We start from the raw sequence: 17,486 nt of genomic DNA, 5'->3' as shown, positions 1-17,486 counted from the left end.
CATCTCTACCAGAGCACTTGCCCGCGAAAGGCAAAGGTCCCGAGTTCGAGTCTCGGTCCGGCACACAGTTTTAATCTGCCAGGAAGTTTCACATCAGTGCACACTCCACTGCAGAGTGAAAATCTCATTATGGCCCTCTTTCTATGTTTGAGGCATTTCCCCTTCTTCCCATATTAGTTTAACGAGTTTCAGGATGTTCATTGCCCATTCAGAGCCTCCTTGCTTGAAAAGTTCTACTGGAATGCCATCTGTTCCTGCCGCCTTGTTGTTCTTTAATTTCCTCATTGCAGTTCTCACCTCTTCTAAGTTAGGTGGGTCCACATTGTTATCTGGGTCCTCTTCCTCTTTCTGTTGGGTTCCTTGGTACAACTTGTCTCAGGTTAAGGAGTTTATCAAAGTAGTGATGCCACCTCTCACGTATCTCCTTCTCTTCACTTATAATTTCATCATTCCCATCTTTTATTATGCTTGTTGTGCCCTTGAAAGTGCCTTATTCACCTCCCTATAAAATCACTTTGCCTCATTCGCACTTCTCAGAAGTTCCATTTCTTCAACATTTGTCGTCACCCACTCCCTCTTTTTCCTTTGACGAGTCCTTTCTTCAGTTCTCCATTTTTCTTTATATTCTTCTATTATCCTCCTGGTACAATGTGGTTCGAATGTCCTTCTGTATTTTTCATTTATTTCACGTGTTACTGTTTCACATTCGGTATTGAACCATTATGTTCTAAAGTATCTCACTTGCTGCTGTCTGCACTGCCTTTTTTATGTTTTCCCACTGATCTTCAATGTTGTTACATTCTCCAGCGTTTTCCAGGGCCTGAATTATTCTCTCCTGGTATTGTTCCCTTGCTTCCTCTGGTTCTGAAGCAGTGATGTTATATTTCTGTGTCTTGGACCAGGATCCATTCACTGCATTAGATATTGTTGCCCTCATCTGTGCCCAAACCAGGAAGCAATCTGCGCCTATATATGGACCTGTTCAACTCCTTACATCCAGTTAGTCTGACTTGTGCCTTACATCAATTAGTACATGATCAATCTGATTTACTGTATTTTCCATTTGGTGCTGTCCATTTTCCCTTATGTATTTCCTATTTTGAGAACAATGGAGCCTAGATGTTGCAAATAGTATCAACCTTGTCTGTTGTCATTACTTACGGCATGTTTACTATAGATGCTGATTATTGGTCTATAGATCTGTTCTCTTTCCATTGAGCATTTAGGTTTCTGGCTAGTATTTTTATATCGTGCCCTGGGCAATCATCATATGCCCTTTCCAGAGATTCGTAGGAAGCTTTTCCTCCTCATTCTCTGATTCTTCAATTGTTAATTATGGAGTAATTCAAGAATTTCCCTTTTATCCTAAGTGTTGATAGTCTTGAGTTTACTAAGTGCTTTAGTTGATGATGATGCACCACAAATCCTGTCCCGAACTCGTGTTTCCTTTCGCCACAGCTATATAATATGTTTGCTTCTTTCTTTTCTAGGATTCCACTCCTGGTCCACCTTACTTCTTATAATACTATGATGCTCTGGTTCAGGTTCACTATTTGGTCAAGCATCGCTTTCAGAGCTCCTGGTTTATGCTTTATATTATTTTTCTTTTTTTTTTTTTCTTACTTTCCTTGTCACCATCGTTTGGTTGCCCATCCATGCCATGTCTGTCATCCTTTATCCATCCGGCTTTTCTTTATTGAAGTTTCGTAACAGGTGTTTTTTACAGAGTGTGCTGTTAAACCTATGTTCAACCTCTACTGGAGTGTTTTTCAGGGTTTTCTTTCCTTAGTCTTTTGGGACCCAATTCCCAGCTGCAAGACAGCAGTTTTCTAGTTTTGATCCACCCAGGGTATTTTATTTCCTTGGCGCCCACCATATCTGGTGAACATTTCCCTATCTGCCACCTGAGGAGGCACCCAATGGGAGATTAGCAACCCCACATGGGAGAGATGTGACTGTACAGTCACAAAAAGACCAGGCAGCCACTTGGCACTAACAAGAGGGAAGACCATCATGTTCAATGTACGGCTGTGGCACATTGTACGGCATCTGCAGCAGCAATTTGAGCAGCAGACGGCACCACAGACTCAAAAAACTGTTACAAATTGATTACGTTGAGGAAATCTCTGAGCCAGATGTCCTGTAGCGTGCATTCCAACAACCCCAAACCACTGCCATTTGTCACTTCAGTGGTGTCCAGTGAGAGCTCACTGGAGGGCAGGGTACAGGTCTGTTGTGTTTCCTGATGAAAGCTGGTTTTGTCTCAGTGGCAATGATGGTCATCTGCCAGGAGGATATCAACTGCAGGCCTACATCCAACCTGTCTGCATGCTAGATACACTGGACCTACACCTGGAGTTGTGATCTGGCATGTGATTTCATATGACAGCACGAGCACTCTCGTGGTTATCCCACTCACCCACAAATTTGTACGTGAATCTGGTGATTCAATCTGTTGTTCTGCCATTCACAAAGAGCATTGCAGGGGATGTTTTCCAGCAGGATAACGCTTGCCCACATACCGCTGTTATAACCCGACATGCTTTACAGTGTGTCAACATGTTGACACCAGATCTGTCTCCAATCGAGCACGTATCAGATGACATCTCCAGCGTTATCTACAAGCAACATTAACTGTCCCCGTATTGACCGACCGAGTGCAACAGGCATGGAACTCCATCCCACAAACTGACATCTGGCACCTATACAACACAATGCATGCACATTTGCATGCTTGCATTCAACATTCTGGCGGTTACATCAGTTATTAATGTACCAGCATTTCACATTTGCAATGGCTTATCTCACACTTGCATTAATCTGTGATCTTGCAATGTTAATTACTTAAATATGTTACCTAGACAAATGTCCCAAAATTTCACTATTCTACATTAATTGTTTTAAAAACAATTATTATTTTTTAAAATTTTTCCTTGCTGGGATTAAAAAATCACTGGCAGATGTATGAGAGAAGTGAAATGTGATAGAAAAAAATCCTCATACTGACTGCAGACCTGAATCCCAGATCTCTCACTTAATAGTCTGAGATTTACTCAGTGGGCTACAATCACCGTCACCATGGGAGCAATATTTACAGGACACAATGAGGAACAGCAGGAATTTCCAAAGCAGTCGTTAGCAAAATATTTTAAGTACTTTTTTTCAAATATTTGTTATTTCAGATTTTACAGTGCCAGGTGAGAGAGTACATTAGCAAAGGCATGGACCTTTCTGGGGAAGCTGCCCGTCCTTTTCAACCCAGAAGCTTGATCAGTGTGCGTAGTTTTATGTGTAGGTGTATAGAGAGGGCTTACATTTTTCCTGAAGGTATGCACTGCAGGCAATTCCGTTAGACGATTTTAATTTGTTTTGACAGAATTTTCCTTCCGATGGCGATAACAGTGTGGCCCCTCACATATACGAGGGTGGTTTAATAAGTCTGGTAAATTTCCATGAAAGAATGGAGCATTTTTGTTGCTCCTTTACAGTTGGTGAGCTCAGTTATTCCAAGGACCGTATAAAGAGTTTCAACAATTCACAGCGTACAATTCACTGCTGACGGCCATCTGAACTGGTCAGTGTGTCGACTGTGATTCCAAACTGAAAAAAGTGAGTTTCGTGCTGTTAATAAACATTTTCATTTAAATGGTAGGACTGTTGTACAAATCAAAACAGAATCGGATGAAGTTAACCCTAATTTTGCACCATCACTGAAGACCATTTACTTTTGGATTAATAAATTTAAACATAGTTGGACAACGACTGAAGAAGTGCACTCCAGCTGTTGCAAATGAGATCACCACAAAGAAAACCACTGACAAAAACCATGACACAGTAATCCGAGGTGACCAAATGAAAATTCGTGAGATTGCTGAGACTGTAGGCATCCATCATTACACACCAGGCAAAGCAATGGACAAAAGCTGATGAAAGAGCACCATAGGGGACAAAGACCATTTTGTCAGCTGGCAAGGTAATGGCTATTTTTGGGATTCACACAGAATAACTGACATAGATTACTTGGAAAAAGGCAGAATCATAAATGGACTCTAATATGCTTCACTGTTGGACTGTTTGAAAATCGTGTTGTCTGGAAAAAAGACCAAGGTTGACAAGCAAAAAACTGTTCTTTCACCAGGATAATGCACCACCCCACACATTAGTGATAACAATGGTGAAAGTGCACGAAGTGGGCTCTGAATTGGTTTCTCACGCACCCTAGCTACCAGTCTTAACCCCAAGTGACTTCTTCCTGTTCCCTAACTTGAAACTTTGCCTCGCTAGGAAGAAATTTTTCACAGAATGAGGAACTGAAAGTTGAAGTCGACAAGTATTTTTACGACGATATTCAAAAATCTGGAGGATAACTGGACCGAGTGTATATCACTCCGAGGAGGTTATGTTAAAGCATTTTTCCTTGCTATTTTAACAGACTTATCAAACCACCCTTGTAGTATCGTCAGTCGCCTCCCAGGTGGTGCTCGTATCAGAAAGTACTTTATATTTCTGCACGAGACATTCAAAGAAGGGCGTCCATCAGCCAACAGTTACGTCTGTTACTACCAAATAGTTCACAAGATGACATTCAGATGGCACGCGCTCGATACAAGTGAGCGCATGCCGACACACTGCCAGTTCTCATTAGTTCCTACTGTTATCACTTCCAGTCTCAGAGTCGGCTACAAGTTACCTACAGTGCGAGCAGTTCCAGCCGTCTGACAGTTTGTACAGAGTGTCAAACATTAGTGAAGGTGACACCAGAAGGATAATCTATTCAGAAACTGAACTTATTACACTCTAAACTGCAGCCCAAACTCAACTTCAACTACATTAGTTAGTAATAACTTAATGGATTAGATCAGTTTAGGTTCAGAACTTTACATCAGTGGCACGTCCTCTCTGCAAGCAAATGCCAAGTTTATTTTGGTGTACAATATTCCAATAACTGATTCTTCTTATTACTCATGTGTTGCCAGAGTTATTCTGTTTAAGATACATTGTTCTGTGACATGGCAGAGTGCAGTAGGCCACTTTTCTATAGAGATTCGCTTCCTGCTACCCTACTGTTGGGTACCTGCCTTTGAAGAACTCAACAGTATGACATTTCCCTGAGGCACATCACAAGTTACTTCTTTGTCCTTGTGTGTCCCTTTCTATCAGAACGATACAATTCATTCTGCCTGTCAAAAAGCTTACAATTCATTCACAAAACAGGACTGAATACCCTGTATGAAAATATCTTCTTTGGGAGCAATCAGTTAGATACTGAATTGAAAGTAATCCAATCTGATACAAATTCCTCACACACAGTAATAATAATAATAATAATAATAATAATAATAATAATAATAATATCAAAATCAACAGTCCTCTATGCAAGCAAAACATTGACACTCAAGAAAGGAGAGAGAAAGATCACTACGAAAGTTTTAGGAGCAAGACATACTCGACATGTTTACGGGCTACAATCGATTCAAAACAATAGAAAAGTCTTCAAACATCACCATTGATATTAAGAAAAGGCGAATGAACGTTGTCGGTCATCTTAACCGACTAGCAGAAAAGCGACTGACAAAAAGTATAACAGACTATGTAAGATCACTTAAGAACTTAACATCTTGGCTGAATGAAATTCGGAAGACCTCAAAAATGCAAACATAAGTCAAACCACCATTTTAGAAACAGATACCTTCAGACACAAAGAAGACAAATCTGAAGTTACATCAGAGCAACCAAAACAAAACCAGTACAAACGAAAGTGGTCAGAATAACGGCAACAAGAATAACGTCAACAAGCCCTCCTGGAAAGAATGTAAGCCTACTGGAACAACAAGAAAAACCTAAAGAAAAGCTTATTGAGTCATTTGCCTAACCCTTCCCGCAGAGGTCACTGATCGTCCACATGATTTTCCCATTCTGGGTATAAACTCTCCATACGTCAGCTTCAGGCATTACTAGCTTTCAGTAACACATATTGAATTGTTTTGAAACATTATTGTAACTTGGATATCACTGGTCATCCATGCTAGCTCTGTTGCTTTTCTAGATTCAATCTAACTTTTGTATGCATAATTTTAGACATATCAAAACTAATAACAGTTAATTTGCTTTTTACCTACAGTACTTACCTAAGAAAACTAAACATTGTGGAATAAATGTCAAAGATAAAGAAACATCGGGCAGGGTTTAGCAGAGATCCTGATGTATGACTGGAATGGCTCCATGAGCTGAGAGGTGAGTATCCTGAGAGTGATATTAATGACTTGGGGAAAGAGGTTTGTGTACCTGAAAGCAGCTATGGTTCAGGAACAGAAAGTGATGAATTTGAATCACAAGATGAAGTAATTTAAAAGGATATGTTTCTTTGAGGAAAAGATGGAATAACTAAAAAGAGGAGAAGTAAATATCCTTCCGATATCAGAACATGATCTTGTATTGTTATTGTTATTATTATTATTATTATTATTATGCATTTTCTTGGATCCAAAAATGAATTTCGCATAACAAAGACAGAATTAGATATTCTGAAGCTAATCTTGGATGAAAATATAATAGTACACATCATTGCAACAGGTACTAATATTTATATCAACAAAGTACTTGGTAACTTTTCTAGCGAAAGGGATGTTGCAGAAACTGGTGTTATAGAGATCAGAGCTTTCATTGGTCTTTAATATCTGTGTGAACCTCTGAGGTGTTCTAGAAAGAATTTATTGAAATTCTGGGACAACTCAAACGGCAACTGACTTGAATCATGTTTCTTATGCACGAGTGCAGACCGATTCAGGTTGCCCTTGAGATGTCCGATGTCTGATAGCATCCTTGATAGAGGTGTCTGCATAGAGACTGACAAGTTGGCTGCTAACGGAGATGGAGTGGAGCTGTTTATGAGCAATTGCTAAAAATATTTCTCACATACTGCACACCTTACTGTAGATGTGTACTAAATGGATTACATTTAGATGTAAATAAAACACACCTGAAATCATCCATATAAATCATCCACTGTCCAAATACACTGTTCATGTTGTGAATGACACCTGTCATTGGCATGAGTGACTATGTCAGGAATTATCGCACGAGTAACACAGGGTTAACATCTTCCATTCATTGGGAGAATTCACTACTACTATGACTACTACTGACAATAATAATAACAAGAATAAGAGACACTTACCCACTATTATCTGGTGAAGACACAGTGACATAGACATCAAAGCGCTTGTTTGCTTTGGCCGCTTCCTTCATCGCTTGCAGCACGACACGCGAGTGGGAATGGGTCAATACCCGCTGCAACAAAACTGTGTAAAAGTGACTGAGGACTCCGATTTAGTAGCAGTGTACTCATAACTCCTCCGACTGCAAAGGACCACCACAAAAGTCGAAAAAGGCTATGCAACAGGTGTGGTCGAGTGCACGACTGCTGGAGAGTTTTGAGACTCTTGCTTGTTTATTGCTTAATTGTAAATGTCAGTGCTACTTCCAAACTCTCATCCCATTTTTCCATTTGTTTTAAACCTAACAGAGGACATTTCAAAATTTAATACACAGCTTCCAGAATCTATATTTACATCTACAGAGATACTCCACAACCCACTGCACGGCACATGGCGGAGGGTATCCTGTACCACTACTAGTCATTTCCTTTCCTGTTCCACTCGCAAATAGTGCGAGGGAAACATGAACATCTACATGCCTCCGTACGAGCGCTAATTTCTCATATCTTATCTTCGTGGTCCTTACGTGCAATGTATGTTCAAGGCAATAGAATCGTTCTGCAGTCAGCTTCAAATTCTGGTTCTCTGAATTTTCTCAAAAGTGTCCCTTGAAAAGAATATCTTCCCTGCAGGGATTCCCATTTGAGTTCCCAAAACATGTCCATAATACTCGCGTGTTGTTCGTATCTACCAGTAACAAATCTAGCAGCTCACCTCACAATTGCTACAGTGTTTTCCTTTAATGTGCCTGGTATGGATCCCAAACACATAAGAAGGACTCAAGAATAGGTCGCACCAGTGTCCTATACACCTCCTACAGATGAACCACACTTTCCTTGTACTCTGCCAATAAATCGAAGCTGACCATTCACCTTTCCTACAACAATCCTTACATGCACATTCCATTTCGTACTGCTTTGCAATGTTACGCCCACATATTTAAACAATATGACTCTGTCAAGCAGGACACTAATAATACTGTATCTGAACATTATGGATTTGTTTTTCCTACTAATCCACATTAACTTACATTTTTCTACATTCAGAGCTAGCTGCCATTCATCACACCAACTGGAAATTTTGTTTAAGTCATATTGTATCCTGCTACTGTCACTTAACTTTGTCACCTTGTAACACTACGCTACTGCGCACGATACTTATTAAAGCCTGTACTATGGTAAGTTGACGGGCTTCACCTTATAAGAAAGGATTTTGGGGTGGATATTGACTGCGTGTACCCGAATGGAGGCAAAATCAGACTTTCACCCACTCAGTAACAACAATGATGCGTCAAGCAAGTCTGAAGTGCAACTACACGTTAGGACGGACAAGAAACGACACAGCAGATGCTACCAAATTGTTAATAATACGGTCACCAGCCTAATTAGGCACTAACCGAGTTTCTTCCCAGTACAAGTTGAAGTACGTTCATACAAAACAACACGTAATAGCACTGCATAATGTGGTAAATTTTAGAACCAGAAAATCTACTGAACTAATAATTTCACTTTCTGTACTGATATGGACAAGCAAAAAATACACAACAATACACTATAATGTTTACTACAAACTTCGTACTGTCTACTGATCTGATTAAAATCGGGCATAGGTTACCCTAGAAATAGTACTTTCAAACATACATACAATGTCAATTTTGAAAAAGGTAAAACACTAATAAATTTTGGTTTTATATTGACTTTAACTTTGCTAGTCAAATCAGTTCAGTACACTTCAGAATTTAAATGAATAGAAAAGAAAAAGGGGGGGGGACCCTGAAACTGTTATGATCACTGTATTGAAACTATTAACTATTGAAAGCATTAAGCACTCAAGATTTCCAATACATGAGTTACTACTCTTTTTGTCTTATTTCTTGCTTATTTAACTATCATTATTTTTGTCTCAAATTAATTAAACTTCATTACTAAACCAATTTCAACATTATCTTCCAACTTTGCCAGACCTATATATTCATTAACAACAAAGTTCTTTAAGCATCATTCTAACATAGATAGGTCTGCAGGTAAGTATTGTTAACATAAACTTTAAATCTTCATTTCGGGACACTCGGATTGCACAACATGTGGAAAGGACCCTGTCTAGGTTAGTGATGAGGATAATTAAATGATAGGACAGTTCTGGTAAAAGTTAAGTTGTTATTGAACAGTCAGGAACAAAAGTAACACTGGTCCACACGAATACAGTACTAAAAGTTTCAACCTGTTCGTGTCGACGCGGCGGTTGGCGGGCGGCGAGATGGCGAGGCGCAAAGCACACATACAATCACAGCTATGGCTCTTGATGTATCGGCACTTTGCTTCTTCTTAGCGTCGCAATACTTTTCCCTTTAGTGCCTATGGAATATAGCCATGCTGTATAGTCGTCGGAAACGGCACATCCAAGGCTCAATGAAATAACGTTTTCCAGGAGTGCCTCTTCGATCCAGAGCGTGTTTCTCAGACCGATGCCCAACTCCAACTACTACTGCTGAGCCCGTTATGCCGCACCGCGCCCGTGTGCATTTTCCCGCGCTCGCCTGCCATCCACCTTTTACCGCTCTCCTACAGACAGGGTATTCACCAAAGGTTTTGCATTCCACATATCCTAATATATTGCCTACGTATGGACCAGGCGCATAAATACAACTTTAACATCTTACAACAGTTTCAACATTCCTTACATTTCCATTTTGTTATAATATTGCTTGCAATTTGACATAAACATTAATATTCACATCGAAAATTGGTTACAGTTCCTTTAACATCATGGCATGAAAAGAAAAAGAAATGAAATCAGAACATTGATTACACTAATTTAACGAAAATCAGAAGAAAAAAATTATTATATGTACAGTTGTTGTTGTTACAACCTTACTGCACACCACAACTGTTGAGGACAACATAATGGTTTCTGTTACTTAAGAAATCTTTGAACCTGTCACATATCTATGAAGGTACTCCATGTTCTTGTACCTTCTGACTGCAATGGGGCACCCTGCCAAATGCTTTCCAGAAATTAAAAAATATGGACTCTGGCTGTTGCCCCTCGTCCATAGTTTGTAGTATATCATGTGAAATAAGTGAAAGTTGACTTTTGCAAGAGTGATGCTTTCTAAAACCATGCTGATTCGTGGACATAAGATTCTTGGTCTTAAGAAAATTTATTATATTCGATCTGAGGATGTGTTCACGGACCCTGCAGCAAACCAATGTTAGGAATATTGGTCTGTAATTTTGCAGGTCTGTTCTTTTGTCGTTCTTATATACAGGAGTCACATGTGCTTTTTTCCAGTCACTTAGGACTTTGCACTTGGTGAGAGATTTGCAATAAATTCAGAATAGGTAAAAAATGGCTCTGAGCACTATGGGACTTAACTTCTGAAGTCATCAGTCCCCTGAAACTTAGAACTACTTAAACCTAACTAACCTAAGGACATCACACACATCCAAGCCCGAGGCAGGATTCGAACCTGCGACCGTAGCGGTCGCACGGTTCCAGACTGGAGCGCCTAGAACCGCTCGGCCACACTGGCCGGCTCAGAATAGGTAAGGAGCCAATGCTGTAGAGTACTCTTTGAAAAACCAAATGGAATTCCATCTGGACCTGGTGACTTATTTCTTTTCACCTCTTTCAGTTGTTTCTCCACGCCGGGGATGGTTATTACTATGTCGACCATACGGGAGTCTGTTCGATGATCAAACAATGGTATGTTTTCTATCTTCAGCTGCCACATCAGACTGGTCAACAAGTGATTGGACTGAAGCCTTAGACCTACTTAGCAATTTTACACAGGGCCAGAATTTTCTCAGGTTTTCTGCCAAATCTTTTGCTAATATATGATGGTGGCTGTTATTGTATGCTTCATGCACAGATCTTTTCACAGACATGCCAATGTCTACTAATATTTGCTTGATATCATTTGTGCTTTCTCTTTTGAACTCAGAATGCAACAGAATCTGCTTCCTCTGTGTTTTCCGAATCTCATTATTAAACCATGATGGGTCTTTCCTGTCATTAATCCACTTACTAGGCAAGTAACGCTCCAGATCTCGATTTACAATCAGCTTAAACTTTGCTCATAATTACTCTATGCCAACAACCACTTATATGCTCTTTCTAGCAGAAACACACGCGTAGTTTTCTTGATTGGTTTAATAACTTTTGTAACCATAGTTGCTATAAAGACATCATATGATTACTAATGTATTTTCACTCTGGAGTGTGCAGTGATTTGAAACTTACTGGTTGATTAAAATTGTGCTCCAGACCGGGACTCGAACCTGCAACCTTTGCCTGTAATGGGCATTTGCTCTACCATCCGAGCTATTCAAGCATGACTCAAGACCCACCCTCACAGCTTTAACCTGCCACAAAGTTTCAAAATGGCGCATGCTCCACCACAAAGTGAAAATTCATTCTGGTAACAATGCCCCTGGCTGTGGTTAGGCCATGTGTTTGCAATGCCCTTTCTTCCAGGAGTGCTAGTTCCAAAAGGTACACAGGAGAACTTATGTGAAGTTTAAAAGGTAGGAGATGAGGTACTGGCAGAAGTAAAGCTATGAGGATGGGTCATGAGGCATTCTCGTGTAGCTCAGACAGTAAGTTTACAGTAACAGAAAAGTGCTGATGTCCACAATGTGTATAAATAAGAACATAAATTGATGAAGCAATTTTCATTAAATAACATTTTAACTGTATAAGTCAGCTCTATTGAAGGAGAAAAATACAATCATTTATGTTGTTGTTAGTTAGGTAAGAGAGAAACAACATAAATCATAAGGTACACAGGCTCTATATATTCCCCAATAAATATTATAGAAATGGAAAAAGATGAAGAGGAGATGGGACGTGTGATATTGCTAGAAGAATTTGACATAGCACTGAAAAGACTCCTGTGGAAACAAGACCCCCAGGAGCAGATGACATTCTATCAGACCTACTGATAGCCTTGGGACTGTCAACCATGACAAAACTCTTCCATCTGGTGTGCAAGATACATGAGACAGGCGAAATAACCTCAGACTTCAAGAAGAATTTAATAATTCCAATTCCAAAGAGAGTAGGTGCTGACAGGTGTGAATATTACTGAACTATCCGTTTAATAAGTCACAGTTGCAAAATACTAACATTAAATTTTTACAGAAGAATGGAAAAACTGATAAAAGCTAACCTCAGGAAAGCTCGGTTTGGATTCTGGAGCAATGTAGGAACACAGGAGGCAATACTGACCCTAAGACTTATCTTGGAAGTTAGGTTCAGGAAAGGCAAATCTACATTTATGGCATTTGTAGACTTAGAGACAGCTTTTGACAGTGTTGACTGGAATACTCTTTTTGAAATTCTGAAGGTAGCAGGTGTAAAATACAGGGTGAGAAAGGGTATTTACAACTTGTACACAAACCAGATGGCAGTTATAAGAGCTGAAGGACATGAAAAGGAAGTAATGGTTGAGAAGAGAGAGAGACAGTTTTGTAGCCGGTCACAGATATTTTTCAATCTGAACATTGAGCAAGTAGTAAAGAAAACCAAAGAAATATTTAGAGAACGTATTTAAATTCATGGAGATGAAATAAAATCTTTGACATTTTCTGATGATATTGTAACTCTGTCAGAGACAGCAAAGGACTTGGAAGAACAGTTTAACAGAATGGACAGTGTCTGAAAGCAGGATATAAGATGAACACCGACAAAAGCAAAAAAAAGGATAAAGGAATGTAGTCGAATTGAATCAGATGATGCTTAGGGAATTAGACTAGAAAACGAGACATACAAAGTAGTAGACGAATTTTCTTATTTGGGCAGTAAAATAACTGATGATAGCCGAAGTAAAGATTATATAAATGTAGACTGGTAAGGGCCAGAAACACATTTCTGAAGTAGAGAAATTTGTGAACATCGAATATAGATTTAAGTGTTAGGAAGTCTTTTCTGAAAGCAATTGTGTGGACTGTAGCTATGTACCGAATTGAAACACAGACAATAAACCGTTTAGACAAGATTACAATAGAAGTTTTGAAATGTGGTGCTACATAAGAATGCTGAAGATTAGATAGGTAGATCATGTAATTAATGAGGAGGTACTGAATAGAGGAGGGATGGAGGATATGGTGTTATGGGCGCTCAACAGTGTAGTCTTTAGCGCCCGAACGGAAACAACAACGGACGAGTGTCACTAAAATGCAGCAAGTGCAGAAATAGGATTAAAATTATAGGTGAAAGTCTACAGAGGCAGTTTGCACGTCAACAGTAGCAAAGAGGAAAGCAGCACATAATGAGAACTGCAAGAGAACGGAGGGGAAGGGGTAAAATGAAAGACATAGCACATATTTGGAACTGGCCTATTACAAGAATAAAAAAGGAGTGGTAAGCCACTCGGCAACACACTAAAAATTCCAACCTAAAATTTTTGGCTGAAGCCCAGAAACATCACAGTACCTTAAAACTTTCTTGACACTCGCCTCATCATCGGCTAAAATCGAGCAGATCCCCACTAATATTAACTTCCGCCCTGACAAAACAATATAAATCACACTCAACTAAAATGTGGCATACAGTGATTCGTACGCCACAGGCATCACACAGAGGGGGTTCCTCTCGCCGTAGTAAGAAGGCATGCGTAAGAGGACAGTGCCCTATGCGAAGATGTGTAAGGGTCACTTCGTCACGCCTAGGTGACCGGCAGGAGGAACGCCACAGCCGAGTGGTTGACTTGACCGACCGCAGTTTATTGGCCGTCACCGCCAGCCATTCGTCCTCCCACAAATCCATGCACTTCCTGTGGAGTGCAGCGATGACTGACTGCAAGGGGATAGGACACTGGACCACATCCTGCTCTCTGCAGGCCTCCTTGGCAGCCCGATCAGCCTGTTCATTGCCCCATATGCCGACATGACCAGGCACCCAGCAGAAGGATACCTCTTTACCCCGCTGTTGGAGCAAGTACAGTTGGTCATGTATCAGCTGGACCATCTCCTCAGTCGGGTATAGGTTCTGCAGTGATTGTAAGGCACTAAGAGAATTGGAGCAGAGAAGAAATCGATCGCCCCGAACGCAATTCATCTGCTCCAGTGCCTTCAGGATCGCGTGGAGCTCCGCTGTGAAAACGGTATATTCAGCAGGGAGGCGAATCCGGGTAACATGATCAGGTAACACCACAGAACAGCCAAGGAAAGTCTCCTGTTTGGAACCATCAGTATAAACGACAGTGAAACCGTGATGCACATCTAAAATGTTAAAAAACTGAGATTGAAACGTAAAATCAGGTGCGCCATCTTTCTTAAAATTAGTCAAATCTAAAATAAGTTTGGGTCTCCGGAGGAGCCAAGGCGGAGAGCTGCTCCAACCGCGACGTAAAACACGAAGACCAGCCATAGACATCGCACCGAGGCAATCCTGTGCCCGAATCCCATAGGGCTGCGTCGCACGTTGCCGGTTATGAAACAATCGTGCCAGAGGAGGCTGAGCAACGGTATGGTATGCAGGGGTGTATGGCGTGGACAAAGTTTTATACGCCTGGCGCACTGTAAGTAGCCGTCGCCGCATATGAAGTGGCGGTTCACCAGCCTCTGCACAGAGGCTTGGTATGGGGCTAGTTCGGAATGCCCCAGTGGCCAACCGAAGCCCTTCATGGTGCACAACGTCCAACATCTTTAAGTAAGAAGGCCTCGCAGACCCATACACCGTGCACCCATAATCGAGCCGAGATCGCACAAACACCCTGTAAAACTGGAGCAGACAAGTCCTGTCAGCTCCCCATGTACTGTGGCTAAGACATTTTAAAATACTTAAAGCCTTAAGTGACCGCCGTTTCAGGTCTTTAAGATGAGGTAACCACGTGAGCTTAGAGTCAAAAATGAGCCCCAGAAATCTCACCGTGTCTTTAAAAGTAAGAATAGTGTCCCTCATCCTCAACTCAGGAAGGGTTAAAATCGAACGAGAACGGTTAAAAAGAACACATACAGACTTCTCGGTGGAAAACTTAAAACCACTCTTCTGCGCCCAGTCATCCAAACGCCTAATCATAAGTTGCAACTGACGAGTTGTCGTTGCAAGGTTTGAAGAAGAGCAAAACAAAGAGAAATCATCCACAAACAAAGAACACTGGACAGGAATTTTCACTATGGACGTAATGCTATTAATAGCGATGGCAAAGAGAGTCACACTTAAAACGCTACCCTGAGGGACACCGTTCTCCTGCGCAAAGCGATCAGACAGGACATCACCAATTCGGTATCTAAAATATCGTGGCGAGAGGAAAGACTGAATAAAAAGAGGAAGACAACCACGAAAACCCCATTCGTGAAGCTGCTCCAGGATGAGACGCCTCCAAGTGGTATCGTAGGCCTTCTCGATGTCGAAAAATACACCTAGAAGGTGATGACGGCGTAGGAAAGCTTGTTGTATAGCCGCCTCCAGGAGGGCAAGGTTATCAAAGGTGGAACGAAACCTCCTGAACCCACACTGAAAGCGACTAAGGAGTTGCCGGGATTCTAACATCCAGACAAGGCGGCGGTTGACCATCCGCTCCAAGGTCTTCCCTATGCAACTAGTGAGGGCAATACTACGGTAGCTACTTGGGCTCGTGCGGTCTTTCCCAGGTTTTAAAAAAGGGATTAAAACTGCCTCATGCCACGCGTCAGGAAAGTGACCCGACGCCCAAATGGCATTAAAAAGTGCGAGGAGTATTTCTCTGTTGCGCATTGTGAGGTGCCATAGCATACTGTAATGGATCCTGTCGTGACCAGGAGATGTGTCACGAGCTCCAGACAAAGCAGAATCCATCTCCCACATAGAAAATGGGCAGTTATAAACTTCATGAGAGGTGGACTGGAAGTTCAGACTACATCTCTCAGCAACCGCTCTATGGCGCTGGAAACCGGGATCCTGACTGGTTGTTGCAGTAACTGTGGCAAAATACGCTGCCATAGTCTGGGCAATGTCCTGCGGATCCGTGTGGAGAGTGCCGTTAGTCATTACAGCAGCTATGGGGCACCTCCCTCCTCTGCCAGAAATTCTCCTGATGGTCTCCCACACAATGGAACTTTTGGTGGAACGATTAATGGTGTTCAGGAACGTTTGCCACGACCTCTTCTTGCTCTCACGAATAATGCGGCGACATCTTGCCCTCGCCACCCGAAAGGCTGCAAGATTCTCAGCAGTCGGCCGACACTTGAACCGACGCAGAGCCGCACGCCTGGTCCTGATTGCAGAGCGGCATTCGGCACTCCACCAAGGCACAGGTGGCCTCTTCCGGTGGCCTGTGGACTGTGGAATGGATGCTGCAGCGGCGTGGTGGACCGTTTTGGTAATATGATCCACCCACACCTCAACATTCGCACAGTGTTCGAATTGGGCCAACTGGCTATAAAGTGTCCAGTCAACTCCACTGAGCACCCATCGTGGTGGTCTCCTTTCGGGCCCCACACCATCTGGCAGGTGAATCCAGATTGGGAAATGATCACTGCCGTGCAAGTCAGCAACCACTTCCCAGTGAGCACTGGTGGCAAGAGCTGGAGAGCAAAGCGAGAGATCAATGGCAGAGAACGACGTACTGAATAGAATTGGAGAAAAAAGAATTTGTGGCGCAACCTGACTAGAAGAACAGAAGAACAGACCAGTTGATAGGAAACATTCTGAGACATCAAGGGATCACCAATTTAGTATTGGAGGGAACTGAAGGGGGTAAAAATCATAGACACAGATCAAGAGCTAAATCTAGTAAGTAGATTCAGGAGGATGTATGTTGAAATAGTTAAATTGAGATGAAGAGGCTCGCACAGGATAAAATAGCATGGAGAGCTGCATCAAACCAGTCTTCAGATTGAAGGCAACAACAACAACAACAACAACAACAAAAATATTCTTCATATATCCATAATTGAAATGGGTGACTTGGGACATCAGCTAGTATGATATACGTTAAAAAAAATGGTGAAATTCCTCCAGTTGTATTAAGGTGTTGGTTTTATTGGCAACTAGTTTCAATGTTGTTACATCATCATCTTCAGGCCCATACTTGTTGACAGCAACCGTATGTGTGTAACACTAGTAGTCAGTGGTGAGATAGGCATAGTAAGTACTTGCGTTCCGCATGCCTATCTCACCACTGACTACTAGTGTTAGACACATACGGTTGCTGTCAACAAGTATGGGCCTGAAGATGATGTAACAACATCGAAACTAGTTGCCAATAAAACCAACACCTTAATACAGCTGGAGGAATTTTGTCATTTTTTTAACAACAAAAATATTGTTCGATGTGCTTGTGTA

The 17,486-nt window shown here is 41.5% G+C and overlaps 1 protein-coding gene across 1 annotated transcript in view; it reads right to left on the bottom strand.

The window, feature by feature from the left end:
* Window positions 1-17,486, bottom strand: part of LOC126215371 (translation initiation factor eIF-2B subunit alpha) — a 66,545-nt gene that overhangs the window by 31,770 nt on the left and 17,289 nt on the right. Inside the window, exon 5 of the mRNA XM_049942066.1 lies at window positions 7,178-7,290. Coding sequence (XP_049798023.1) covers window positions 7,178-7,290 — 113 coding nt within the window. The remainder of the gene's footprint in view (window positions 1-7,177; window positions 7,291-17,486) is intronic.

This window comes from Schistocerca nitens, chromosome 12, assembly GCF_023898315.1.
Source record: "Schistocerca nitens isolate TAMUIC-IGC-003100 chromosome 12, iqSchNite1.1, whole genome shotgun sequence".
NCBI lineage: Eukaryota > Metazoa > Arthropoda > Insecta > Orthoptera > Acrididae > Schistocerca > Schistocerca nitens.
Note: the sequence above shows the minus strand (reverse complement) of the source record. Positions and strands in the feature narration are given on the sequence as shown.